This window comes from Canis lupus, chromosome 27 (genome assembly GCF_048164855.1).
Source record: "Canis lupus baileyi chromosome 27, mCanLup2.hap1, whole genome shotgun sequence".
Taxonomy (NCBI): Eukaryota; Metazoa; Chordata; class Mammalia; order Carnivora; family Canidae; genus Canis; species Canis lupus.
In genome coordinates, this window is record NC_132864.1 from 24016209 (window position 1) to 24040139 (window position 23931).

General features: G+C 53.8%; 1 protein-coding gene across 4 annotated transcripts; it reads right to left on the minus strand.

The window, feature by feature from the left end:
* Positions 1–2116: 2116 nt before the first annotated feature.
* On the minus strand, positions 2117–23928 carry MVK (mevalonate kinase). Of its 4 annotated transcripts, none has more exons than XM_072802904.1 (11): positions 23775–23928; positions 22749–22840; positions 21500–21647; positions 18409–18565; positions 16393–16548; positions 12654–12757; positions 11982–12027; positions 7912–8002; positions 7437–7553; positions 4300–4453; positions 2117–3296 (listed from the first exon to the last, which is right to left on the minus strand). In XM_072802904.1, exons 2-11 carry the CDS (start codon positions 22824–22826, stop codon positions 3145–3147), a joined length of 1203 nt encoding a protein of 400 aa, XP_072659005.1. In that variant the 5' UTR covers positions 22827–22840; positions 23775–23928; the 3' UTR covers positions 2117–3144. The 4 variants fall into 4 exon arrangements, with proteins under 4 accessions (XP_072659005.1, XP_072659006.1, XP_072659007.1 ...); XM_072802905.1 differs by having other exon boundaries at positions 23119–23866; XM_072802906.1 differs by lacking the exon at positions 16393–16548.
* Between the last annotated feature and the right edge of the window lie 3 nt (positions 23929–23931).

Here is a 23931-nt window from a genome sequence, read left to right on the forward strand (position 1 = left end):
CCACCTCTTCGGGGAGGGAGCCAGGAGGGAGGTTGGAGAGGCAGTGGGCACTGGCTGTTTCTCTCCAGCAGTGATCCCCGGGGTCTCAACCTAGGGGGCTTGGACAACCAGGGCTGGGTGCTTCTAGCCAACTCTGCACCGCTCTGAAATTCCTGAGCTCTGAGAGACACTCAGTCTCTCAGCACAGGACAGTTACGGTGATGAGCATCCGCGAGCACCTCCTGTGTGCCAGGCACGGTGCCATAGGCTTCGCGTGCACTTTCTCACGCACTCTTCACAAAACCTCTCTCAGGGGGGTATTACTAGTTTTTCCACCTTCCAGAAGAGGAGTCTGTGGCTTCCCGAAGTGGATGGGCTTGCCTGAGGTCATGTAGCCAGTGGGTGGTAGAGGTGAATGGAAGCCCAGGCAGAGCTTAGTTGACCTCTGGGGTCATCTAACTCAGTGTCCTCAGCCTTGACTCTGCATTAGAAGAATCACCTGGGAGCTTCTGAAAACTATCCAGGGCTGAATCTTGGTGAGATTAGTTATATCAGAACACTGGGGGTGAGGCAGGCATTCCAGGGTAGTTTTGATGTGCAGCTGGGAGTGAGAACCCCAGGCAAGAAGGGGGGTGCTCCCTGCAAATGCAAACTATCTACAAATGCAATGGAAGAGATCAGTGGCCAGGAGTAGGCACCACTGAGGCTGGGGGTGATGGCTGGGGTGAGGCGGTACCGGCCAAGGCATGCAGGTGCTGCTTTGCTCAGGCATGAGTAATGGGTTGGCCTCTGCTCCTGGAGAGACACAGGGTCCCCAGGGAGTGAGGAAGAGGGAGGGTCTCAAGGAGGAAGTAGATTCTGGGGGCCTCAGCCTCTCTGGACACCTGGTACGGGCACCTCTGATGAAAATACCCAGACCCTGGGCCCACTCTGACCAAGTACAACAGAATCCAGAAGAAATAAGGAGCCCAAGTGTGGAAAGCAGCAAGAATCGCACCAACCTGTGTCCAGGCGGAAGCACGCAGGGGTTGAGGACAGGTGCTGTAGTCAAGCTACCTGGGCGGGAATCCTACCTCTGATGCGGATTAGCTGTGTGGCCTTGGCTGAATTACTCAACCTCTCTGAGCTTCCGTTTCCCCGATCTTTAAAATAGGGCTGAGACTAGCAATTATGCTCCAAGCCTGAGGTAGATGAAAAGAGATGATGTATCTACAGCGCTTAGAACAGCATCCTGCACATGGTTAAGTGTTCAGTATTAACATTATTGTTTTATGCATTATTTGTGTTTCAAAGGGAACCAGGCAACCCCCATCAGTGATGCCAGGACAAGCAACCTCCGTATTGCCCTCATGTCCCTGGCAGGGAGCCCAGGCGCAGCCCAGGAGGCCTGGCATGGCAGGGAGGGTGGTGGGGGCAGTGGGGCTTAGAGCTCAGATCCGGCTCCGCAGGCCCGCTCCCATTCACCCTCCCTGGGAAAGGCACCCGCTGCCCCCTAGTGGCCAAGGGCAGCAGCGCAGGGCCTTTTTCAGCACGCCCTGAACTCCCTGCCCAGCCCCCACCTCCTTGTGTGCCTCACCAAGGCCCAGGGTGGCTGGAGCTCCCCACGGGAGGGCTTTTTGATGGATTCTCCGGTTTCAGAAGGAGCTTTGAGTAGTAATATCCAGTTCAAATAGGGCCAGGTAGGTGCCAGGCACTGGGCGACTAGCACTTGAATATTTTTTCCCCCACCCAGGCAATTTCAGGAAAAAAAAAAAAAAGATTCCAGAACCTACAGGTTTTTGTTTTCAAGTCTGTGAATGTTTTTTTTTTTATTTTTTTAAAGATTTTATTTATTTTTTCATGAGAGGCAGAGACAGAGAGAGAGGCAGAGACACAGGCAGAGGGAGAGCAGACTTCATGCAGGGAGCCTGATACGGGATTTGATCCCGGGCATCCAGGATCATGCCTTGAGCAGAAGGCAGGCGCTAAACTGCTGAGCCACCCAGGGATCCCGAAGTCTGTGATTTTGTGAGTGCTCACGACTCCAGGGGCCAGGAAACTTAAAACTCCCCTTCCTGGAAAAGCAGACAGAATTGTGCCAGAGGGCTGATGGCCCCAAGACACACAACAGAGTGACCCAAAGCCCTTCTTCTTCTTCTTTTTTTTTTTAATATTTTATTTATTAGAAACAGAGAGAGAGGCAGAGACACAGGCAGAGGGAGAAACAGACTCCATGCAGAGAGTCTGACATGGGACTTGATCACGGACCTCCAGGATCATGCCCTGGGCTGAAGGCGGCACTAAACCGCTAAGCCATCGGGGCCACCCCACCCAAAGCCCTTCTTTCCTTCAACTCCTTAAGAGCTCCATGGAGACAGTGACCAGAGAAGGGACAGGACAGAGGAGGCAGGCATGGACGTGAAGGAGACGGTACCAGATGGTCATCCTTCTTTCTAGACACTGAGTAAAGCACTGGTTTACTCAAGAGCTTTTTATTTCCTCTCTGCTGTGTTTTCTGCAAATCCCATGGGTACAGACTGGAAGAAACCGGGTACATCCACCATGCCTTTGGCCAGCTCTCAAACGGGAGGGCGGAAGGCAAAGACCACCACCCAGACCACCCCTAGGAAGCCCACAGTCTCGCCGGAGAGCAGACCACACAAAGTGCTGAACGGTTCAAACAGACGGGATGTACAGGAGGAAGGTGGGACTAGGGTCACCTCCCTGCCAGGGGTCAGCGAAAGCTTCCTGGAGGAGGTGGGAGGGGCCAGGCCCTCAAGACAGGTAAAGAGCAGAGGCGCGGGAGGGAGAAGGCACACTGCTCCAGAAGCCAGACAACTGCATCGGAGCCGCCAGCCCAGTGGGCAGAGGGTGTCAGAAGGCGACAGAGGCCCAAAGCAGATGGGTGTGTGGGAGCTTCGGGGAGGATAGGAAGCTCCTCACATCTCACAGGACCCCACATGGTCCCACTGCCCGGTGGCTCAAGAGAAGGCAGATCACAGACGGGGTCTTCCAGGGCACCCCAGCCCACTGTAGGTTCCGCGTTGCACTGCTGGGCCTGGAGGGGTGCGGCTGCTGGGAAGGCCGTCACGCAGGGCTGCGGCCCGTGGCCAGCAGAGGTGGACTCTGGCACCCGGAATACTCCAGGAGGGGCTTCTTGGTGGGGCTGCAGCGGGCGGGCTCATCTCAGAGGCCATCCAGGGCTCGCTGCACCTGCGTGTCCAGGGAGGCAGCCGAGTGGATGGAGATGCCGGGGGCCCCGATCCTGGTCTCCCAGCAGTCAAACCCGCAGCTGGTCAGAGCCTGCTTCATGGCCTCTACCTTCGGCTGCTCCAGATCTGGGCGGAGGGAAAGTGGAAAGCGGCAGGTCACCCCACAATCGTCTGTGCCCTTAGAGACTGTTCAGCCAGGAAGAGGCCTGGGACCAACCAACCAGGTCTTCCTGTGGGAATGTCGAGCTCTGCACCCTCTTGGTGGTGGGGGGCACTGGGGTGTTGGGTACAGAGCAACCGTTAAAATCACGAGTCACATGGACCTGGCCTTGTCATGGATCAGTCCTGGGGCCTCAGACAAGTGACTTCCCTTCTCTGAGCCTCAGTCTCCTCATCTGGGAATGAGGCTAAGAATCTGTACCCCTCACAGGTCCCTGTGAGGCTCACACGGGAGAATGCAGGCAAGCCGCCTGGCACAGCGGACATGCCCCAGGAGCCTTCTCTCTCATCACCGTCAGTGGCCATGAACTAGGAGCCCACGGTCAAGGTCGGCCGCTGGCTGTGCCGACCTCTTGACACCTGGGAGCGCACAGAGAGCCGTGGAAGGGGCTGAGGCCACAGTGGGCTCACTGCAAAGCCACAGTGAAAGGTGGGAATGGGAAGACGAAGGAGGCAAAGGTAAAGAAGGGGAGAGAAAGCCCTTTGTTTTGTATTGTAGCAAGGTCAGTCCCTGTCCTGGCCACATCACGAGGTGACAGCAAGGGAGAGGGGTAAGACTGACACGAAAGATGACAAAGTCCTGGTTATTTCTCAAGCTCGTGGGAGACTTGGCCAGTAAGGAGGTGGTAGGGACAGCCACCACAATAAGAGCCCCTACCACAGCCCAGCCCTGTGCCAGGCTTTCTACATGTATTTTTCTCCTGGAATCCAGACAGCAATCCCCTAAAGAGAGGTCGGCATCCTCATTTTACCACTGCAGCAACAGAGGCCCAGAGAGGTTAATTAACTTGACCAAGGACACACAGCAGAAGGGGGACTGTCCTCCAGCTTCTTCTTCCTCCCAAGGCAACTGCCCAGGTAGGACCTCTGCATGAGCCCCGGGTGGCGACTGTGCCCCGCCCCCAAGTACCTGGCCTGAGGAGCGTAATGCCACAGCCACCGCCGCCCGCACCAGTGAGCTTGCTGTGCAGTCCATGGGCCATGGTCACCTGGCACAGCTGGTCCAGCGAGGCATGGCCCACGCCGAGGGCATTCAGATGGTGCTGGTTGATGTCGATGAGCTCCTGGAGGAGAAGGTTCAATCTGTTCCCACTTGACATGCCTGAAACCAAGGTCTTGTGCCCACCCCATCCATGTGATAGCCGCTGGTTCGGGACAGCGAATGGCTTACGCAAGCCAGCACTGTGTCCCTCTCCACTGATGAAAGAACCTCTCCTTCCTGCAGGACTCCTGTGGGACTGGGATGGAGCTGGTGGTAAATACATGTTCCAGGCCTGGCCAAAGAAGCCTCTGACCATGGTGATTGGTCAGGGATGGGCCTGTGACCATAGCCCTCCCAGGGTTTTCTCTGCCTCTGCCCTGGAGCTGCTAAAATTGGTTGACTTCAGAGGTAAACTGCCAGACTTATCTGCCCTGCACATGGTCAGAGATCATATGCAAGATGGAGACTTCGGACTGAGTTGTTTGGCCCCTGGATCCAGCTATGCCTGAAGTTGTTCTTGCCAGTCTTCATAGTTTTGAGCCCATAAATACCTTTTCCGCTAACGCCTGATGGAAATGGATTTCTATCATCTGCAGGAATCTGAAGTAATATGCCATCCTACAGCTGCCTCAGGTGCCCATTTTCAGAATAAGAACTGGTTTTTGGTTCTAACAGGGTCACAAAGTAGGGGAAAGAGCTGTTTTTCAGGTTTCTTTGATCCTGCATAAAATTCCTGTTCTTCTGAGGCTCAAACAAGATGCAGGTTGATGAAATACCAAAACTGACAGTTAACACAGCCCAGGTGCCCCCGACTACATTTATTATACCAGTGTTTGCCAAACACTGTGCTAGATGCTGGGGCTCTAAGAAGAGCATCCAGCTATAGTCCCCACCAGGCAAGTTAAGAATGTGGGATCTGGAGTCAGGGGGGCCTGGGTTTGAGTCCCAGCTCTGTGACTTCTTGGTCCTGGGGCGAGGTCTTCCATGCCGTGCCTCAGTTTCCCCACCTATAAAACTGGCATTATAAGATGCTCTGTCTCATCACTGTGGGGATGAAATGAGGTGAGTTTTCACATGATGCCTGGCCTGAGATTAGGGCCTCTGGAAAGTCTGCTGCTATCAGTACTCTTATGGTCACATCACCATCATCGCCATTTTAGGGGACGCTAAGGCTCAAGGAGGAAAGTGACTTGCCTAAGGTCACTGAGCTGGTAAGGTCCTGGGCCAGCACCGGCAGCTGGGTCTGCCTGATGCAAAGCTCATGTCTACCCTGCCTCCAGGAGCGCCCTTGGCATTCCGGCTGCCACCTACTTCTCATGGTGTGTGGCTTGACAGCACACAGCTCTGCTCTAGGGAACAAGGAGTGCCGGCGTGCCGCGAGGGTTGCCAATCACCGAGCTGTCTGCTGAGGCCCACCTGGTTCTCCTGCCCCAGGCTGTCGGGCAGGCTCGGGTCAGCCCTCCCCTGCAGCCCGCCTCACACACCCCAGCACTTCTGACAAATGAGCAGACAGGCGTGATGGCCTGGTGGCAGCCCTGGGTGCCTTTCCCCAGCCCCAAGGGCTGGATGGGAGGGAAAACTTCTGGGGGCTGCTCTCTATGCCTGAGCGCCAGGTGTCACGTTGCCGAGGCAGGTTTCAGACACCTGTCACATTCTGATCCAAAATCTGTCAAGGATCAGATGACAGGTTGTGACACAGGAGAACAGCTCGCTGGTTTGAGCACAAAGCTGTCCAGGAGCCGAGCTGCACATTTCAGCGGCTGCCACAGCCAAAAATATACACAATGTATAATCAACGTGCTGTTCTGTGGCATTCTCTAGGGGCTCAACAGGGTATATTTTAGGCAGTACTCTATCATTATTAATTTCCTACTCAGGAGGACTGTGTTCCCTCCTTTGTACATGAAAGGAATTGAAGCCAGCCATGCAAATGCTGGGGGACTGGAGGCAGACAGCTATGGAAATGGGGAGGTAAAGCACAGAAATGAGAGAGGGTCACTGCCCTGGCCTGGGTGGGTGGGTGCTCATTAAAGATCTGTTGGCCTAAGAGACAAGCAAGTCATTCAGTTTGATGCCTGGCATGTCAACCTACTAGTTGGTGAACCTTGGAGAAAGTTGCTCCTTAGGCCTCAGTTTTTATATCTGTAAAATGGGGACAACATACCTACTTCCCAGGGAGGTAATTATAGAGATTAAGAGAGAAATCACTTGTAAGAAGGCTTAGCCTAGGAGCTGCTCTTTAACGTCGACCCGTATTTGCCAGCCACCAGGACTGTGGGGATAAGCCTGCGCCCTCTGGCTTACTGTGCTGGTGGTTCATCAGGAATGATGACTGCACGTCACCTCCCAGGCCTTGCTGTGTTAAGACGCTCCAGTGAGACCAGCAGGAGTGAGCCTGGGATCAGATCGTGACCTGATCTAAACCCAAGGTCTCAGCCTCTATACGAGAATTATGCAAAGAGTGGTGGCTCAGGGAACAATCAGGAAAGAATTGTGTTAGAGTATATCTGAGCTGCGGTGCCTGGGTGGCTCCGTTGGTGAAATGTCCCGACTCGTGATTTTGGCTCAGGTCGTGATCCCAGGGTCATGAGATCAAACCTCATGTCAGGCTCTGCGCTCAGTGCAGAGTGTGCATGTCCCCCCTTCCTCTGCACCTTCCCCACTCCTAAGATAAATACATAAAATCTTTAAAAAAAAAAGGGGGCGGGGGACAGATGCAGTCAGCAAGGACAGCAGGAAAAGAGGTGGCCATGCAAGAAATTGCCCCTGGGCCAACAGAAGATGGTGTCAGCACTAGCCCGGTGCTCCTTACAGGCATGAACCCAAACCTGGCCCCTAGCACGCGCCAGGCCCTGCCCTCGGTGCTTTGCATGTCCTGGCTCAATGGCTTTGAAACATCTATGAAAAGGCCTAAGAAGGAGGCAGGCTGCTGGCCTTTGTGTGTACAGGAGCCCAGGCTTAGGCCCGGCCTCTGTGCTTCAGCTCGGGGGATCCCAAGGTCAGATGAGCACCCGTCCCAGACAGTGGTGTGGGCGAGACCCTGAATCCTGCAGAAGGGTTCTTACTTCCAGCACGAGGTAGTGCTCTGGGGCTGGGGCCGAAGCCATCTCCTCCAGTGTCCGCTCGCATTCCAGGGAAATAGCGTTTATAGATGTCAGCAGGGGAGCCACGATCTCAGGGAACTGGAGGGAGAGGAAGCAATGGCCAGTGAGGTCTGGGGTTGGGCAGACACCGGACAGCTGCCGGGCACCAGGAGGAGAGAGGTGTCCCCCCAGGCCCCCACTCTGAGGAAACCGCCTCCCCTACCCTCTGGGTATCTGCCTTGCCTGGCCCCCTGACGTAAGTGGGGGATTCTCATTGCCAAGCCAAGGGGTGGGGGGCACACAGCACCTCTCTGCCTGCCAAAACCACCTCCCTCCCCCGGTCCCCATCACCCATCTCGCCCCCCCACGAAGCCCTGGGGCAGAGGGAGAGCTTGAGCTCCCAGACCTGGCTGGCCTGGCCCGGTGAGAACCCCGCCAGTGGTGGCACGGGATGTACCTTAAGTAGCCTGCTCCTGACGCTGGCCACGAGAGCCTTGGTGCTGCGAGGGACTTTGGTGTTGGTCAGCAGGATCTTCAGAGCCGGCAGCCTACAGGGCGAAGCGGGGCCACGGTGCACTCAGGGCGGAGGCCCGATCCCAAGTGTCACCCCACCCTGACCCCGAGGAGAGAGCGGAGGCCCAGGGAAAGGACATCGGGGGCCAGAGGGATAGTGAGGGGAGCAGGGGGCTCCTGCTGCCAATCGTAGCTGCATCTCCGCTCCAGCCCTCAGGCAGATGGACACTGTTTTCTGGCTCGCCACCCACCCACCTGATTGCAGTTGGGCACCTACTATGCGCTGGGGACACGCGAGGGGGGCCTGGCTTAGCCTGGAGCTGCCAGAAGACGCCAGGTTCACGGGGTTGGAGTTCAAAGGCACGACAGCCAAGAGTATAAGAAGGGGTGGAGGCTCCGTCACATGGACCACCTTGGCGTGCTGGAGTGGAAGGTTCCAGGGATTTAGGAAGAAAAGCGAGCGGGATGTAGGGCAGAATCTGGCAGAGGGGGTGCTCGCAGGGAGGGAGGATACCGCATTAGTGGGTACCGGGGAGGGCGGGCTCGTGCAGGCGTCGGGATCCCAGCACGTGGAGCCCATCATGCCCTGCCCAGACCAGCTGCCCTGGCACAGCCAGATGTGGTCAGAGGGAGTCGGTCGTCCCTGCTCAGCTGCCCCAGGTAAGCTGGCTCTGCGGCATGACCCTGCTGCCCTCACCAGCCCTCTGAGCTTTCGGATACCTCCTAAGGTCACAATCCCAATTGTCCCATGGCTAGTGGCCTTTGGAGGCTCGGGGCACCGTTTCTGGTCATCCCCAAGCTGCCTGTCAGAGCGCTGTGGGTCGGGGATGGAGGCTGGAGCATCTGGACGAGGTCTGGCCCGAGACAGCTGGAGACAGCAGACCCCCTGATACCTTTATCCGTTTTTCTTTTCACAACCCAAGACTGTAAAATCCAATAGGGCTGAGAAAGGCTGCCAGAAACCTGCTTGATCTCACCGCCCATAAGCCCATGAAATTAATATTGATTCTCAGCCTTGGAGGCTGGCTTTCTTTTTTTTTTTTTTTAACTTTACAAAAGATGAACATTCTATTTGGCTTTTCTTTTCCCCTTAAAGACAAGCCTTTCTTCAAAAGGGCAGCGTTCTGGGAGGCCGCATCTTGATCCACTTCGCAAACAATGCATTTTTTTTAATGGAGAAGCACCATACGTCGTTGGGGGGGGGCGGGGGGGAAGGGTTCCTCTTGAAGCCATCGGTGGGATTAATGTGGAGTCTGGCCTCCCGGCTTCTCAGAGAATCCGCCATCTGCTCGCCGTGGCGCCCTGCAGCCAGCACTGAAGGTCGGTCTGCTGTGTTCCCATTCATCCGGGCGGGAGGAGTTGGAATATTGGGTCTTCATCTTCCTTAGATAAGTCCTCTGCGAGCAGGCTTGCTGCCAGCCCCACCAGTCCCACAAACCCCCATGGCTTCTAGGGCATCTAGAGACTACCACCCAGGCTACGCCCTGTTAAGTGCTTGTGCCTGCTAGGCCTGGCTAACTCTCCCATTTTAGGTCCTTTCTGCCCTCCCCGGGTGTTCACTCTGGCCATCCTGGCTTCCTATTTGCTGTTCAACATGCCAGGGACGCCCCTGCCTCAGGGCCTTTGCACTTGCATTTCCTCTGCCAGGGACCTAGCACCGTCCTCAACAGCTCCAGGACTCACTCTAGGGTTTCATCCAGGTCCCTGCTCAGATGTCATTTCATTGGAGGCTCCCCTGGTCATCCATTTGACTGCCTGACAGGCTCTTACAGAGCCATTTGTTGGCTGTCTTCTCCCACAAAATATTAGTTTCATGAAGGCAGGACTTACTCTTCCCTGCTCAGGCCCCAGCACCAAGGATGCGGTATTTGTGGAATTAAATATGGTCAGCAAAGGGCAGAGCACCCTACAGATACTGTTTCTGATTCCATGCGCAGGATTCTCATAATATAAACCAGGAGACATCTGCCTCAGGAAAAGTGACTCACTCAAGAGCACCTGGCTCATGAGTGGCAGAGCTGGGCTCAAAGAAAGGCCAACAGACCCCAGAGCCTCCGTCTATCACACCACCACCAGCTGGCCTTGGGGCCTCTCCTCCTGCCTCCCACCATCTGGAAAAGCCTGTATCACTCATCTCTCTCAATTCCCCTCCAGTAGAATGTACCTATGTGCCCACACCATGTTTTAGCTGGTCTTCTATCCCTGGGGCCTACTGCAGTGCTCAGGATACAACTACCTCTCAGGAAACACTGAACGAGATGCCATTGCCCCCATGAAGGACCCCCACATCTGTCGCTGAACTTCTGACACCTCTCACTGCCATCCACAGCAGCTTCAGTACTTCCTGGATGGCTTCGCTCTGAAGATGAGTGACTGCCTTCTTGGACGGACTGTGAGCCCCGTGGGCAAGCCCAGGTCTGACATCTGAGTCCTGACCTTGACTCCTGATGTCACTGCATGGGGCGTCAGTCTACCTGGCAGAGGTGCCCCCCTGGGCCCCGAGCTCCACTGCCCTGCATGCACAGCAGCCAGAGCAAGCTGGTTCTACTCTCCCCAACAGCTCTGCTTCCTCCTCTGTGCAGAGTGGAGGTTGTCATCCAGGGGAGATCTTGGCCCTTTAGGAGACATGTGGCAATGTCTGGAGACAATTCCGGTTGCCACAACTGGGAGATGGGGGAGGTGCTACTGGCATCTTGTGGGTAGAGATCAGGGATGCTTCTAAATATCCTAAACATGCTGCATAAGGCAGCCGCCCATCATAAGGAACTATCCAGTTCACGATGTCAATGGTACCAAGGTTAAGAAAAAAAAAAACCCTAATGTAGAGGCTCAGAAAGGCAGGCTTGGCTCATGGAAGCCAACAGAGCTGAGGCAGGAAGATCTCAGAGGTGCAGGTGGAAGCAAGAGTACAGCACCACTATGTCACGCCAGCTCATAGAGCCACTGACAGAGCAGCCCAGTTGGTGAGGGCAGCGGGCTAGAAGCCCATCCACAGTGAAGAGGACTCTCATCACCATGGAAAGGCCACCAGGGTGGGGCAAAGCGCCCTGGGACAAACACTACCACTCAACTTGATCGAGGGCTCAAGGAACTACCAAAAAACACCCACTCCTGGGATCCCTGGGTGCTCAGTAATTGAGCATCTGCCTTTGGCTCAGGTCATGATCCCGGGGTCCTAGAATTGAGTCCCACACCAGGCTCCCCGCAGGGAGCCTGCTTCTTCCTCTGCCTGTGTCTCTGCCTCTCTCTGTGTGTCTTTCATGAATAAATAAAATCTTAAAAAAACACCTGCTCCTGCTTGCAGAAGCACATGAATATGCTTCATTCCCCACATCCGGCATTTGCACTCCGAGTTCAAAGAGAAATGTTCTATTTTAACATGCACGTTTGTAAGTGCGATTCCTCTGGAGGGAGGGGGTCAAGGAACATGTGAAACAGGCTGAGAGGTCATCACAGGTCGCCCCCGCTTGAGGCTTCTCACAAGCTCTGGAGCCCAGGCTCTGCCCTGAGGGTCTCACTGTGGCAACTCTCATGTTTCCCCACAGGGGCTCTGTGCGAATGTCTGTCGGCCTTCCCCTACTCCACCCCTACTTCCACGTCCCACCCTGCCGAAACTGTGGCTGAGACTCATTTTTATAGCCGTAGACCCTAAGACAGTGTCGTTAGGAACACAGGAAGACATCAGTTCTTGTTTGCTAAATGACTACATGATCAAATGAATTAAATGAATGAGAAACCAGGGGTCTGGTGGGGATAGTCATGCTCTGGAAGGTGAACGGCATGGCCACGCACGACCTCTCCCTCTAAGCTCTTGGCAATTTAAGGGCCATAGCACAGAAGGTAAGAACAGGGTGCCCTCCTGGCCCATGGCCTGTGAGGGCCTCATGGGGGAGAGGATGGAAAGCCTGGGGACACCAGGCCCACACATTCCCTCCCCTAGAGGTACAGCCCCCCGCCCAATGGACGTGTTGATGCAGCCAGGAGCCAGGAGATGCTGCGCCACCCCACAATTACCTCTTTATGGATGAGATCTTTCCTTGTTGGTATCGGAGTGCTCCTCCTAAAGAGAAAAGGCAGTGGGTTGGGGCTATAGAAAAAGCTATGTAACTTTGCCTCCTGATGGAGAAACCAGGCTGGAGGTGGGGTGAAGGTGTTGGCCCATCCAGTGAACAGACTGAACCCCACCACCAGTCATCCCAGTTTCAGTTACAACAAGATCCAGGAAGGTACAAAGGAACTCCATGCTCTGCCAGGGAGCCTGCCCTCCCCCCAGGCTGCCCAGCTTCACCCACAGGCCACGTGGGGAAGGTGAGCCTGGGACTGTGGCCAGGTCCCCTAAGCCAGTGTCCTTACTGGAGGGTGGCCAAGCTCGTGTGGCTACCAAACACTCCAGCAATGAGTGGCTCTGCAACTTTATCCCAGAGATCCTTGTAAGGTCCCTGAAACTGTGGCTTCCCAGACCCTACCCCAACCCCCCAGAAATGCCCCCAGAGATTCGGGGTCAGGAGGGGTGAGGCAGGGCCCTGTAATTTCTCCCACCCCTCGTCCACCCCAAACAAGAAAATATTATGTTCTTCAGAATTTGCTGATTTCATTCACCCAAACCAACAGCCTGAGCATCTACAATGATCCTAAGAATTTCTAAAATAATAAAAATAAAGAAAACAAGCCTGAGGCAGCCCCTACCCCAAGTGCTGATGGTGTTGTCCACTCCAGAGGGGTTCCCATGAATCATTCTCTCCCCTTGGAAGGCCCACTTGTTAATTAATTCCAAATCCTCCATGGTCCACCTAAAGAAGACACAGAAGTTCATCTGGACCTCGGTGGAGAGTAAGGGGCCAGGGCCGCTGGCGGTAGCAGGGGGAAGGATCCACCGGTGGAGATCAAAAAAGTCAAAGGGGCTTGGGCACTTGAACTCAGAAACAGAAAAACACCAGAATCTCTCCACTACCGAATGTGCTGGACCTTCCCTTCCCTCTAAAACCCTCCCACCCGGCACAGTGGAAGGAGACCAGGCTTTGGATGCACACAGTCCTAGCAGCTGAGGGACTCTGGGCCCGTTACCTAAACTAAGCCCCATTGTCCTCATCTGTAGAATGGTCACGCCTGTCGAAGGCTAGTTCCAAGTGTATCCAGGGCCAGCGAGGTGGTCCGCAAGCAGTGGGCAGTGTTACTACTGTAACAGACCCCTACATAAGCTCCTGTTCTGGAACATAGCCTCCTATGAGGAAGAGTGAGCAGAGGCGTGACTTTTCCCAAAGCCCGACTGTTAGGAACGTGGATTCCAGGTGCCCCAGACACTGTTGATGGGTCAAGTGTGCACTGACCACCTCCGGATCTTTCCTGAGCACATGGCCATGCTGCCTTCCTCGGGAGAGGACAGCTTGAGTGAGCAGACCCCAAGCCCATGAGTATCGAACAAGGATACATGGTCAGCCCCTCCCCTGCCCCTGTCTCTCAGCTTTCATTTCCTTTCTGAGGACCGCTTGCCCCCAGGAAACAGGGTGCTGTGGCCCCAAGAATGCCAGGCCCCAGGGCAGAGCTATGCAGCAAGCAGGGACCCAGCCTGCCCCTGACTCTCTGGGCATTCCTGAGCAACGGCGTCACATCCGACCCCATTTTCTGATCTGTAAAACATGGGTAATCATGTCTCCCTCATTGAGGATGTCTGAGATAGTAACACACCAAGTGCTTTGTAAAAACGCAGGGGAAACAGTATGGGCTCTGGAAGAAGGCCACCTGGAATCGCAGCTCCTGGATTCACCCCAAGCCCAGTGCAATGCTCATTTGCTGTGAGGCCTTGGGCACAGCCACCACCCCCTCTGAGCCTCTTTCCTCACTGGGCAAAAGAGAATTTGATGGCCTCGCCACTCAAGTGGTGGCTGAGAGGCTAAACACCATCACCAGGTGCCAAGCACTGTGCTTTTCTCAAATGGCCTGTCTCTGTAATCTGCAAAAAACCCTACAGGGAAGGTACGGTTACTCTCCCTCTCCTACAGAAGAGGAAACTGAGGCTCAGGTGAGTAAAGCAGATCCCAGTGTTATTGACTGCTACATTAGGACCACATCTGTAGGCTGGAGCCCAAGCTCTCAACCACTGAGCTTTATGGTACCAACGAGACTCCCTCAATTGTCCACTATTTACTGAGCATCTACTACATGCCTGTGACTAAGCTCACAGCAGGGAAGGAACCAGACATGGCCCCCAATAGCTTGAGGCTTGGTGTCTTATAGAGAGTGGATGCCTAGAAGCAATCAGCACTTAACGACCAACCTCCAGGAGATGGGTGCGATGCAGGGTGGATGGAGTGCACCCCATCTGGATTGCGGACAGCCTGAGGGACAAAAGGGGGTGGTCAGCAAGGCAAGACATGTGAGGGAGCACTCTAGACTGAGGCAGTACAGCATCTGGAACTGGACAGGAGCTGACCTTCACTGGGAACTGAAAAGTGAATGAGCAGCAGGGCAAAGGGGCAGCTGGACCCAGCCCAGGACCTGGCCTTCTCCAAGGAGAGTCTCCCTCCCCTTCTGTATACTGTTCATCCTTTGGAGGCTCAGATTTCTAACCCTGTCTTCACGGGAGACCAGATTCCAATTCTGTATGATTTGGAAATGCTGGGGCCAGGGAAGGGGCTGGGGCCTGCTCCCATCAAAGGTCAGGGGAAGGAATGACTGACTGGGCCTTCAGGGGAGGCGAGGAACTGGTTATAAGGAAGCAGCGGGGGAAAAACCGCACACACACGTGCACACACACTCACATGTGCACACGTGCACAAGTCACTTGCATCTTCTGAATGGCACAGCTAGTTTTCTGGCCCATATATACAAGTCTATTTGGGGGACCCCAGGCATGCAGGCCTTCACCGATGTAGGTTACAATCAGTGATCCGCACACATTAACAAACACCGTTGTCTCTCGGGATCACTAAGTGTCAAGGTTGGAGGGCCCCCCAAAGGGCCATCAGGTGCAGTCCCTCGTTTCCAGATGAGGAAACAGAGCCCAGAGAGACAAAGGGGTGGCCCAGTGGCTTACAGCGAGTTAACAGACAAACCTCACTGAAATTCCTGAAAACTGTCACCTTGCACTAGCTGCAGGTGCGTCACTCATTACCTTCTGGATTCTTGCCCTGACAGAAGCCGCCTCTACCCTCACCCCTGCTGCTTCCCTCGTGCACAGGAACTATCCAAAGCGAGCCTGAGGAATGCTGACAGACGCATCACACCGAGAACCCTCAGATCCGCTGTGGCCACGAGGATCAAAGGGACCTTCAGGCTTAGTCTGAATTCAACTGTATTTTAACCTCCGTGTCTCAGAAGAGAAATCATTGGTCCTGACAGGGTGCCCAGAAGGGCCTGGGCTATCTGAAAACCACAGCACTTTCAGGGCAGAGGAGGGAAACCTCAATTCAAAAGCAAGTTCGGAAAGAGGAATGAGGTCACGAGCTACAGCTTGTGCAACATGTCCTTTGGATCTTGTTTCAGTGCGTGCCCGTCTCGGGCGTGGAGGGCTCTGGGAGGAAACACTCAGCCACATCCAACCTGGCACCCAGCACTGCCTGAGTGGCTTTCTCCTTTGCTGGCTACACAGGGAGGTGGACGAGGCCAGCAGCGCCCCACTCCTGATGCAGCACGTAGTGGCTACTGACAGCTCCCCAGTGGGAGGGCTCCCCTTAGCCCTAGCAGGGCCCAGGAACAGGCCTCACCGAGAAGCTGCCAGGCTGGATTTTGGACTTGGGGCGGGGCCCGGGACAAACTGCATAACCTCCAATTCTGGGGTGGCTTCTCGAGGTGCGTTCCCCAAGCCACAGAAATGGATGCCGACAACACTGTCCCAGTGAGCCTCACTGACTCCTGGTGGGGATGGCAGAAGCGATACCCCCTCCCGGAGTGAGGCTGAGGGCTGCTACGAAGGGAGATGCCTTAATCTAATAAATACCCTGTGTTGATTTCTTGGCACACTTTACTTTTTCTCCTTCTTCTTTTTTGCATAACCGTCTGGTAGGACCTGTTACAGAGAAGGACACTGGGGTCCCAGGAGGTACAGCGGCATGGCCAAGGTCCCACAGGGAGTTGATGGGAGAAGTGGGCCCCATGGCTTCCTACGTCTGGGCTCAGGTTCTTTCTCCCACACCACAGATACCTGAACCCAAAAGAGGCAAGGTGGGGGTGAGGAGTGGGGGAGAAGTGGCTTAGCAAAGGGGCAAAGGGGTCGGGCTCTGGGTCCAGGCCACCTGGGTGGCAAGTCTCGTCCTGCCGTCACTAGCTACATAGCCCGGGCCCACGCTCTGCCTCGGCTTCCTCATCTGTACAATGGCCACGTGACACCTCTCACCTCACAGGGTGGCAGGGAGTCCTCAGCGAGGGAACACACGCTCGGGTCGTGGCGCCCAGGGAGGACTATGACCAAGACAAAGGCAGTGATTACCTGCTAGCGGACTCGCCATTGTTCTGCGGGTTTGGAATCGCCTCGCACGCGGTCAGGAGAGCAGCTGCCAGACACACAGAGTAGGCGGCGCTGGAGCCCAGGCCAGCCCCCGTGGGCAGCTCTGACCACACCGTGATATCCAGGCTGGGCAGGGTCCTGAAACACAGTGGGGCACAGAGCATGGCTCCCTTGAAGGGTGGCGAGGTGCCAGCGTCAAACTGGCAGTCATGGTCCAGGACTGGACATTGGCAGGGTCTGACCCCAAGCCTTTGCCCTAGGTATCTGAACTTGGGGACACTTGTCGACCCCAAAAGTGGCCCCATGGGATAGCAGGAAGTCATGGTGAATCAGCTTGGAAACAGGTACCAGAATCACTTTTTTTTTTTTTTTAATTTTTGATACCAGAATCATTTAAAGCATGATGTTCTCTTGTGAACCACCAATCATTTCTCTAAACCCCATCCTGTTCCCTGCAAGAGTGAGACCCTTCTGTGGCCCTGCTCTGTATCCCCGCCTGGGAAAGCTCTGTACCGCTTTTTCCCCCAGGCAAATTCCTTCCCATCCTGCAAAACGCCTCTCAAATGCTCCTTCCAGGGATCCCTGGGTGGCGCAGCGGTTTGGCGCCTGCCTTTGGCCCAGGGCGTGATCCTGGAGACCCGGGATCGAATCCCACGTCGGGCTCCGGTGCATGGAGCCTGCTTCTCCCTCTGCCTGTGTCTCTGCCTCTCTCTCTCTCTCTGTGACTATCATAAATAAGTAAAAATTAAAAAAAAAAAATTTCAAATGCTCCTTCCACTATGAAGCTTCCCCTGGCCACCCACAGGAGCCATGCCTAGCAACCCTCAACGACCCCCTTTCTCTATTGCTGCCTTATCTGGGCGATGCGTTCTATCAGGCCTCCTTTCTATCACTAGAAAGTTCAGAATCACGGCATCTTGCATGTATTTCTCCCAAGCGAAGACTGTCAGACTTTGTGTTCTGTATTTTCTATTAAGCAATGCTGCTGTCTTCCAAAATGTAAAATGATAATGCCTAATCTGCTTTTCAAACTGCACCCACCCGCCCCACTCAGATCAGGAGGTTCTGAAAGGTGCATCCCTTCCCGGAAGGCGACATGCCCCACTCAAGTTGAAATCCTCTGGTGGGGCAGCCCGGGTGGCTCAGTGGTTTAGCGCTGCCTTCGGCCCAGGGCGTGATCCTGGAGTCCTGGGATGGAGTCCCACATAGGGCTCCCTGCATGGAGCCTGCTTCTCCCTCTGTCTGTGTCTCCCATAAATAAATAAATAAAATCTTAAAAAGAAAAAAAAAGAAAAAAGAAAATCCCCCGGTGGACAGCAACAGTTGAGACATTTATGAATGTGTCTTCTGCACTGTGCCTGGCCCAGGGCCTGCTCAATGCATCTGCTGTCTGAGTAAAGGGGTGCCCCCTGAGGCTTTCCCTTTGGGTCTGGGACCAAAAAAAAAAAAAAAAAAAAATCACAGTGAAAAATCTCTATGGGCTAGTTATAGAGCTAGGCCCATTTTATATATAATATTTCTAACCCTCCAATAGTTTTCTGATGAGAATAACCTAACAATATCTCGTATTTCTCAGGCAGTGTGCCAGACACAGCACTTTAGATAAATTAACTCACTAACCCTCACAAGAAGCCTAAGAGGTAGGTACTATTACCACCCCCATTTTACAGATGAGGAGACTGAGGCCCAGGAAGGGTAAAAACCTCAAGGAAGGTGGTAGGCAGCCGTTGTGGAGTCTGACCCAACCTGACCCAACTCTCTATCACCATGTGACGCTGCCTCAACAGCACTGCCATCCTCTGGGAGCTGGCCTCCCCGAGGGCAGACAGCCCAGATCCTATCTTAAGGGGTGGAGTGGACGCATGCTTCACTTGGCGAATTACAGGGTTTCCCTGGAGCCCGCAGGCCATGGAACAGGGCTGCCTCTGTGGACACGGCATGGGAAAAGCCGTGTGATAGATTCAGGAATCTGGCTTTGGGTCTAGGCCACGCACACACCTCTGCTTCCGGCAGATGGACAGGTACAGGTAAAGGAAAGCCAGCACAGCCAGACACTCGGGGTCGGCGCCATCCTTGGGGATGCCTGCCACCTCCTTCAGCTTCTCCACTTGCTCTGAGGTGGGCGCTGCGGCGTCCCCCGTGGCGTTCCCTGGCTCTGTCACAAACAACACGTGAGGCTGGGTGAGAGGGGTTCAGGCGCTTTCATAGACCACACAACACAGAAAACTGAGCAGTAGTGAGAATCAGAATCTGATGGACATGGATTCATGGCCTGAGCACCAGGACCGCATCTGCTGTTGGTCTTCCAGCTTTGCAGGCACACAGACTTGGGTGTGGGTCCCAACTGTCCCATCTATCGGTGCTCTGGCCTTGAGCACATGCCTTACCCTCTCTGAACCCCAGTTTCCCTCATTGGTAAGCAGGAATACCTCCTCTAAGATAAACTGAAATAAAGGATGCAAGACCCTCGGCGTACCTCCTAGTGTGTAATACATGCTCAATTAACGGTAGTCTTGAAACACAGATGCACACAAAGCGAATGCTAGCTCGACTACCCAAAGGTCTGCATTTGACGCCCACAGTACAAAACCAAAATGAAAGGAAGCATTAAATTATTCCCTGGGCACCTGGGTGGCTCAGTGGTTGAGCGTCTGCCTGTGGCTCAGGTGGTGATCCTGGGGTCCTGGGATCAAGTCCCACACTGAGCTCCTCACAGGGAGCCTGCTTCTCCCTCTGCCTGTGTCTCTGCCTTTCTGTCTGTGTCTCTCATCAATGAATAAATAAAATCTTTAAAAATATAAAATTATTCCCCAAATGTGTCCCTCTTCTCAAAACTATTCGTGAGGATGGGACACTCACAACCAGAGAACGGGAAGTGCTGAGATTTGCTTGGACCTCGGGGAGAAACCCGGGAGCAGTTTCTCTTCCAGTGCACAGAGGAAGCTGGGCCACTGTCCCCCAAGAGCCTGACGAGGCCAAGCAAGCCCGACCAGCTCATCTTTACAAATAGCTCCCTGAGTCCTGGGTCCAGCTGTGAAGGGGACAGAACACTGGGCTTGCTGTACTCATGCTGGGAAACACTAGGGTGGGGACACACGAAACGCTAGGTGTTCCCTGAAATTAGGACACACTAAAAGTGGCCAAGCCAGTTAGCAGACATTTCAGGGCCCTACAGGGGAAATAGAATGACTCACTGAGACTCTGGAGAGTTTAGAAAGATCTGGTTCTGAATCCTTTCTGCATCACTGACAATGCTGTGGGACCTGAACCGCTTCACCCCTGAACCTCGATTTTCTCATCCATAAAATGGGGATGGGGGGGTGCCTGGGTGGCTCAGTCAGTTAAGCATCTGCCTGTGGCTCAGGTCATGATCCTAGGGTCCTGGGATAGAGCTCCGCATCAGGCTCCCTGCTCAGTGGAGAGTCTGCTTCTCCCTTTCCCTCTGTCCCTCCACTTGCTTGTGCTTTCTGTCAAATAAGTAAATAAATAATCTTAAAAAAAAAAAAAAAGCAACAACAGTGATGGCTACCACCATCTATGTCCAAGGCGGGCTGGAGAATTCTGAGAATGCCAATGTACATGAGACACTAGTCCAGTGCCTGGCACACATAAAGATGCCCAATGAGACATTCATGGTGGTTGTAACTATTAGGAGGCAACCAAACAACACTGGAAGAAAAAGATGGAAGAGCCTGGCAACCTAGTAGAAAACATGTCTCTGAAAGGCTCGTGTTCCATACTCCTTTTCCCCTTGGGGAAATCACTCCCAAGCCCTCACTCATGTCCTGCACTCTGCCAGGCCCGGCCCACCTCCCAGCTGGCTGGGTCCTCACAGCAACCCTCCCAGGCAACAGGACTCTGCTCAAGGAGGCTCAGGGGGTTAAGTGATCCGTCCAAGCTCACACATGCAGGCGGAGGGGTCTGGGACATGTGCCATGCCACCTGCCTGCTCCCACCAGTGCTACTGACACACGAAAGCAGCAGCCAGCCTCGAGGGGAGGCCCTGTGCACCATGGAAAGCAAGGTCTGGAATGCTCTGGATGGCCATTTTCTGAGGCCTGCTCCAAAGCAGTACGGGCTCTTCATGGAGGATATTTCTGGAATCATCCAGGGAACTTCTTTCAAAATACACCTGCCTGGGGGTGCCTGGGTGGCTCAGTGGTTGAGCGTCTGCCTTCGGCTCAGGGTGTGATCCCAGGGTCCTGGGATCGAGTTCCACATCAGGCTCCCCATGGGGAGCCTGCTTCTCCCTCTACCTGTGTCTCTGCCTCTCTCTCTCTCTGTCTCTCATGAACAAATAATCTTAAAAAAAAAATACACCTATCTGGTCCGGTTTCACCACAACCCCCATTCTTTTATTTATTTATTTGTTTGTTTATTTATTTATTTTTAACTTGATTTTATTATTTTTTAAATATTTTATTTATTTATTCATAAGAGACACAGAAAGAGAGGCACAAACACAGGCAGAGGGAGAAGCAGGTTCCATGCAGGGAGCCTGGAGTGGGACTCCATCCTGGGTCTCCAGGATCACGCCCTGGGCTGAAGGCAGTGCTAAACTGCTGAGCCACCTGGGCTGTTTTTTTTGTTTTGTTTTGTTTTGTTTTTTTAGAGATTAACAATTAACAAGTATGTTGCTTTTATTTTTAATGATTTTGAATGATACCCAACACCAAACGATATCTTCTTCTCGTCAAAACCATATTCCAGAAGGAAGGCTCCCTTTGTCCACTCAGACCTTAGGACCCTCTCAGAGGTAGCTAATCACCACTGTGTGTACATATGTACTGATACTAAAGCTGGGCCTTTTCTCAGATACACACTATTTGCATCTTGTGGCTTTTCACCCAACAATGGGCCTTGAGGATCAGTCCACCACAGCCCACAGAGACCTAGTGCATCATTTGACACTCATTTAAAAAAATAGGTAAGTAAAGGTAACTTTACAGGGTCAAGAGAGAAAACACTCCTGGAGTGGCTGGTCTCTAGCCCCCTCAGGTATGGCTGAGGATAACTACCCAGCTCTCCCCTTCCCCGTCTGGTCAGAGCCCAGGCTCTTGAACACCTGGTTCCTTCTCACTGCACTTACCCAGAAAGCTTGTGTCCTGCAGCTGAAGCCTGGCCACATCCCAGGCCCGCTTGACGCCAATGTTCGGCAAGTTGAGGCACATTTTCCCATTGCTGTGGGGCTGAAGCCGGAGGAATGTTCTCAAGTTCAAGGCCACAGCCAGGGCTATCTGTAGAATAAATGGCAAAAGCAATGAGCCTGAGCATGGGATAGGGGTGGGGTTGCAAAGACTTTGGCTCCAGTCTTAAAAACAGGGGTTAATGTCAATGTGCTGAGGAGAGAGACCACATACTAGTATACAGGGCATGCCCACCTATGCCCTTGGCAGATGCCTCTGATCAACCTTGGCATGCCCTCTTCCTATGTGGCACAGATGCTTCCTATCAGTTAGGATAGTTAATATCTTATATTTTCCCTCCCCATGCAAAACCTCAGAGGTCCTCAAAACCAAGGAATGGCTTCCCTACAATCACCACGTTAGCAAGGATAAATATAAGTTAAGAACATAAAGCATGACAGAGCAGAGGAGCGGAAAAAGCATGAGCAACGTGTTCAGACTCAGGTTCATTCCCAGTTCTGCCAAGGTGCAGAGGACCCTGGTCAAGTTACCAATCCTCTCCTAAGCCTCTGCTTCCACATGTGCAAAATGGGATAATCAAAGTTTAACTTCAGGGGGGCCCTCTTAAGAGTTAAATGAGATAATGCATATCTCAGATTCCTTTGCTGGATCCTACTCATCTTCTCCATTTCTGAATGTTGGGGTGCCCTAGAGCTCAGTGCTCCCATTGAAGCCCACCTTCCAGGTTGACTCATCCCACTGACACAGCTTTTTTTTTTTAAATTCATAAATCTTTTTCTTTTAAAGATTTTATTTATTTATTTTTAAAGATTTATTTATTTATGATAGACATAGAGAGAGAGAGGCAGAGACACAGGCGGAGGGAGAAGCAGGCCCATGCCGGGAGCCCGACGTGGGACTCGATCCCGGGATTCCAGGATCGCGCCCTGGGCCAAAGGCAGACGCTAAACTGCTGAGCCACCCAGGGATTCCTGACACAGCTTTACATTTCAGCTTTGTGCTCTTACTGGGTGAGACCAGAGAAGCACTTTGGTGGGTGTAAGACCCATCTCTTCCCTGCTGTGTTGCAGAGAAACTGGTCTTCTCTCTTATGTATTCCCAGGCGATGCCTTCAGGCTTCCTTTTAGCTTAGGGTCAGAGAGAAAGGGTGCCCAGTTCTCAGAGGCTCTGGGGGGGGGGGGGGGGCTTTACCTTGCCATGGACCACGGCATGCTCTCCATGAAGGATGACTTTCCCTGGGGCGGACACCAGCAGGACTTCTGACAGCATGGCTCCGGAGAACCCTGAAACACAGAGCCAGAGAGGGGATGAAAGGACCCAGATCTTAGAGATATTAGAGATGCCCGTTCAAACTTCTCATCTAACAAAAAAGGCAGCTACCATTCAGCACATGCCATGCGCCCCAAAGACTGTGCAGTGCAGCAGCACATTAAACACATCAGGAAGACTCAGGTTCAAACCCCAGCTCTTCCACTCCCCAGTGAGGTCTTCTTCACGAACTCACTCAAACGCTAGGCAACTTGATTTCCTCAGGTTACAGGAGAAGTAGAACTGTACTTACCTCGATGGGGTTTGGAAAGGTTACATGAAACAAAGCAAGCGGAACACCTGGCAGCTCTGGCATATGATCATTCCACTACGGATAGCTATTTATTGCTGGCTCTGTTCTTGGTTCCAGCTTTTATCATCGCTACTGCCGAAGGTGGAAAGTTAAGTGAAATCAGGAGCCAGAAGGAACGCCTCCCTGGACTCTTAGGCCGTTTCCCATGCCTCACGATGCTTTACCATGGGCTGCACAAACAGCTGTCGAGCCCCCTCCTGCGCGCCCACGCCAGCATCTCTGCATCACAGAGTCCCAGAAAGTGACTCGCTCGGTCTACAAGTGTTGTAGATTTTTACACATCAGGCAGAATTACCATCCGTTCAAGGCCTCACGTGCACTACCTTAACACGGTAAGGCCCGAGCCGCACTGTGAGCCGAGTACTATCGTGATTCCCCCGTTTCTTAGCGGGGGAAACTGAGGCAAGGCGCCAGGAAATCCATCCACTTGCTTGCCCAAAGCTCCGGATCACTTCAGACTCGAGCTCGCCCGGCGCTCGGGACGGACTCCCAGAGTCGGGGAAACTGAGCCAGAGGAGCCAGAAGCGCGGCCCGAGGTCGCGCTGGGGCTCAGCCTCCAACCTCGCGCCGCCGGCCGCGCGAGCCCACGTCCTCACCTGGCCTCAGGTGGTCCTGGGACCCCAAGCCCGGGCGGCTCTGGATTTAGTCCCCGAGCACCGCCCCCGTCCGGGGAAATCGTCCTATCTCTCCGCCAATCAGAGCGCTCGAGCCGTTAAGCAATTGGCTTGGCCATTGGCCAATAGATTGCTCGAC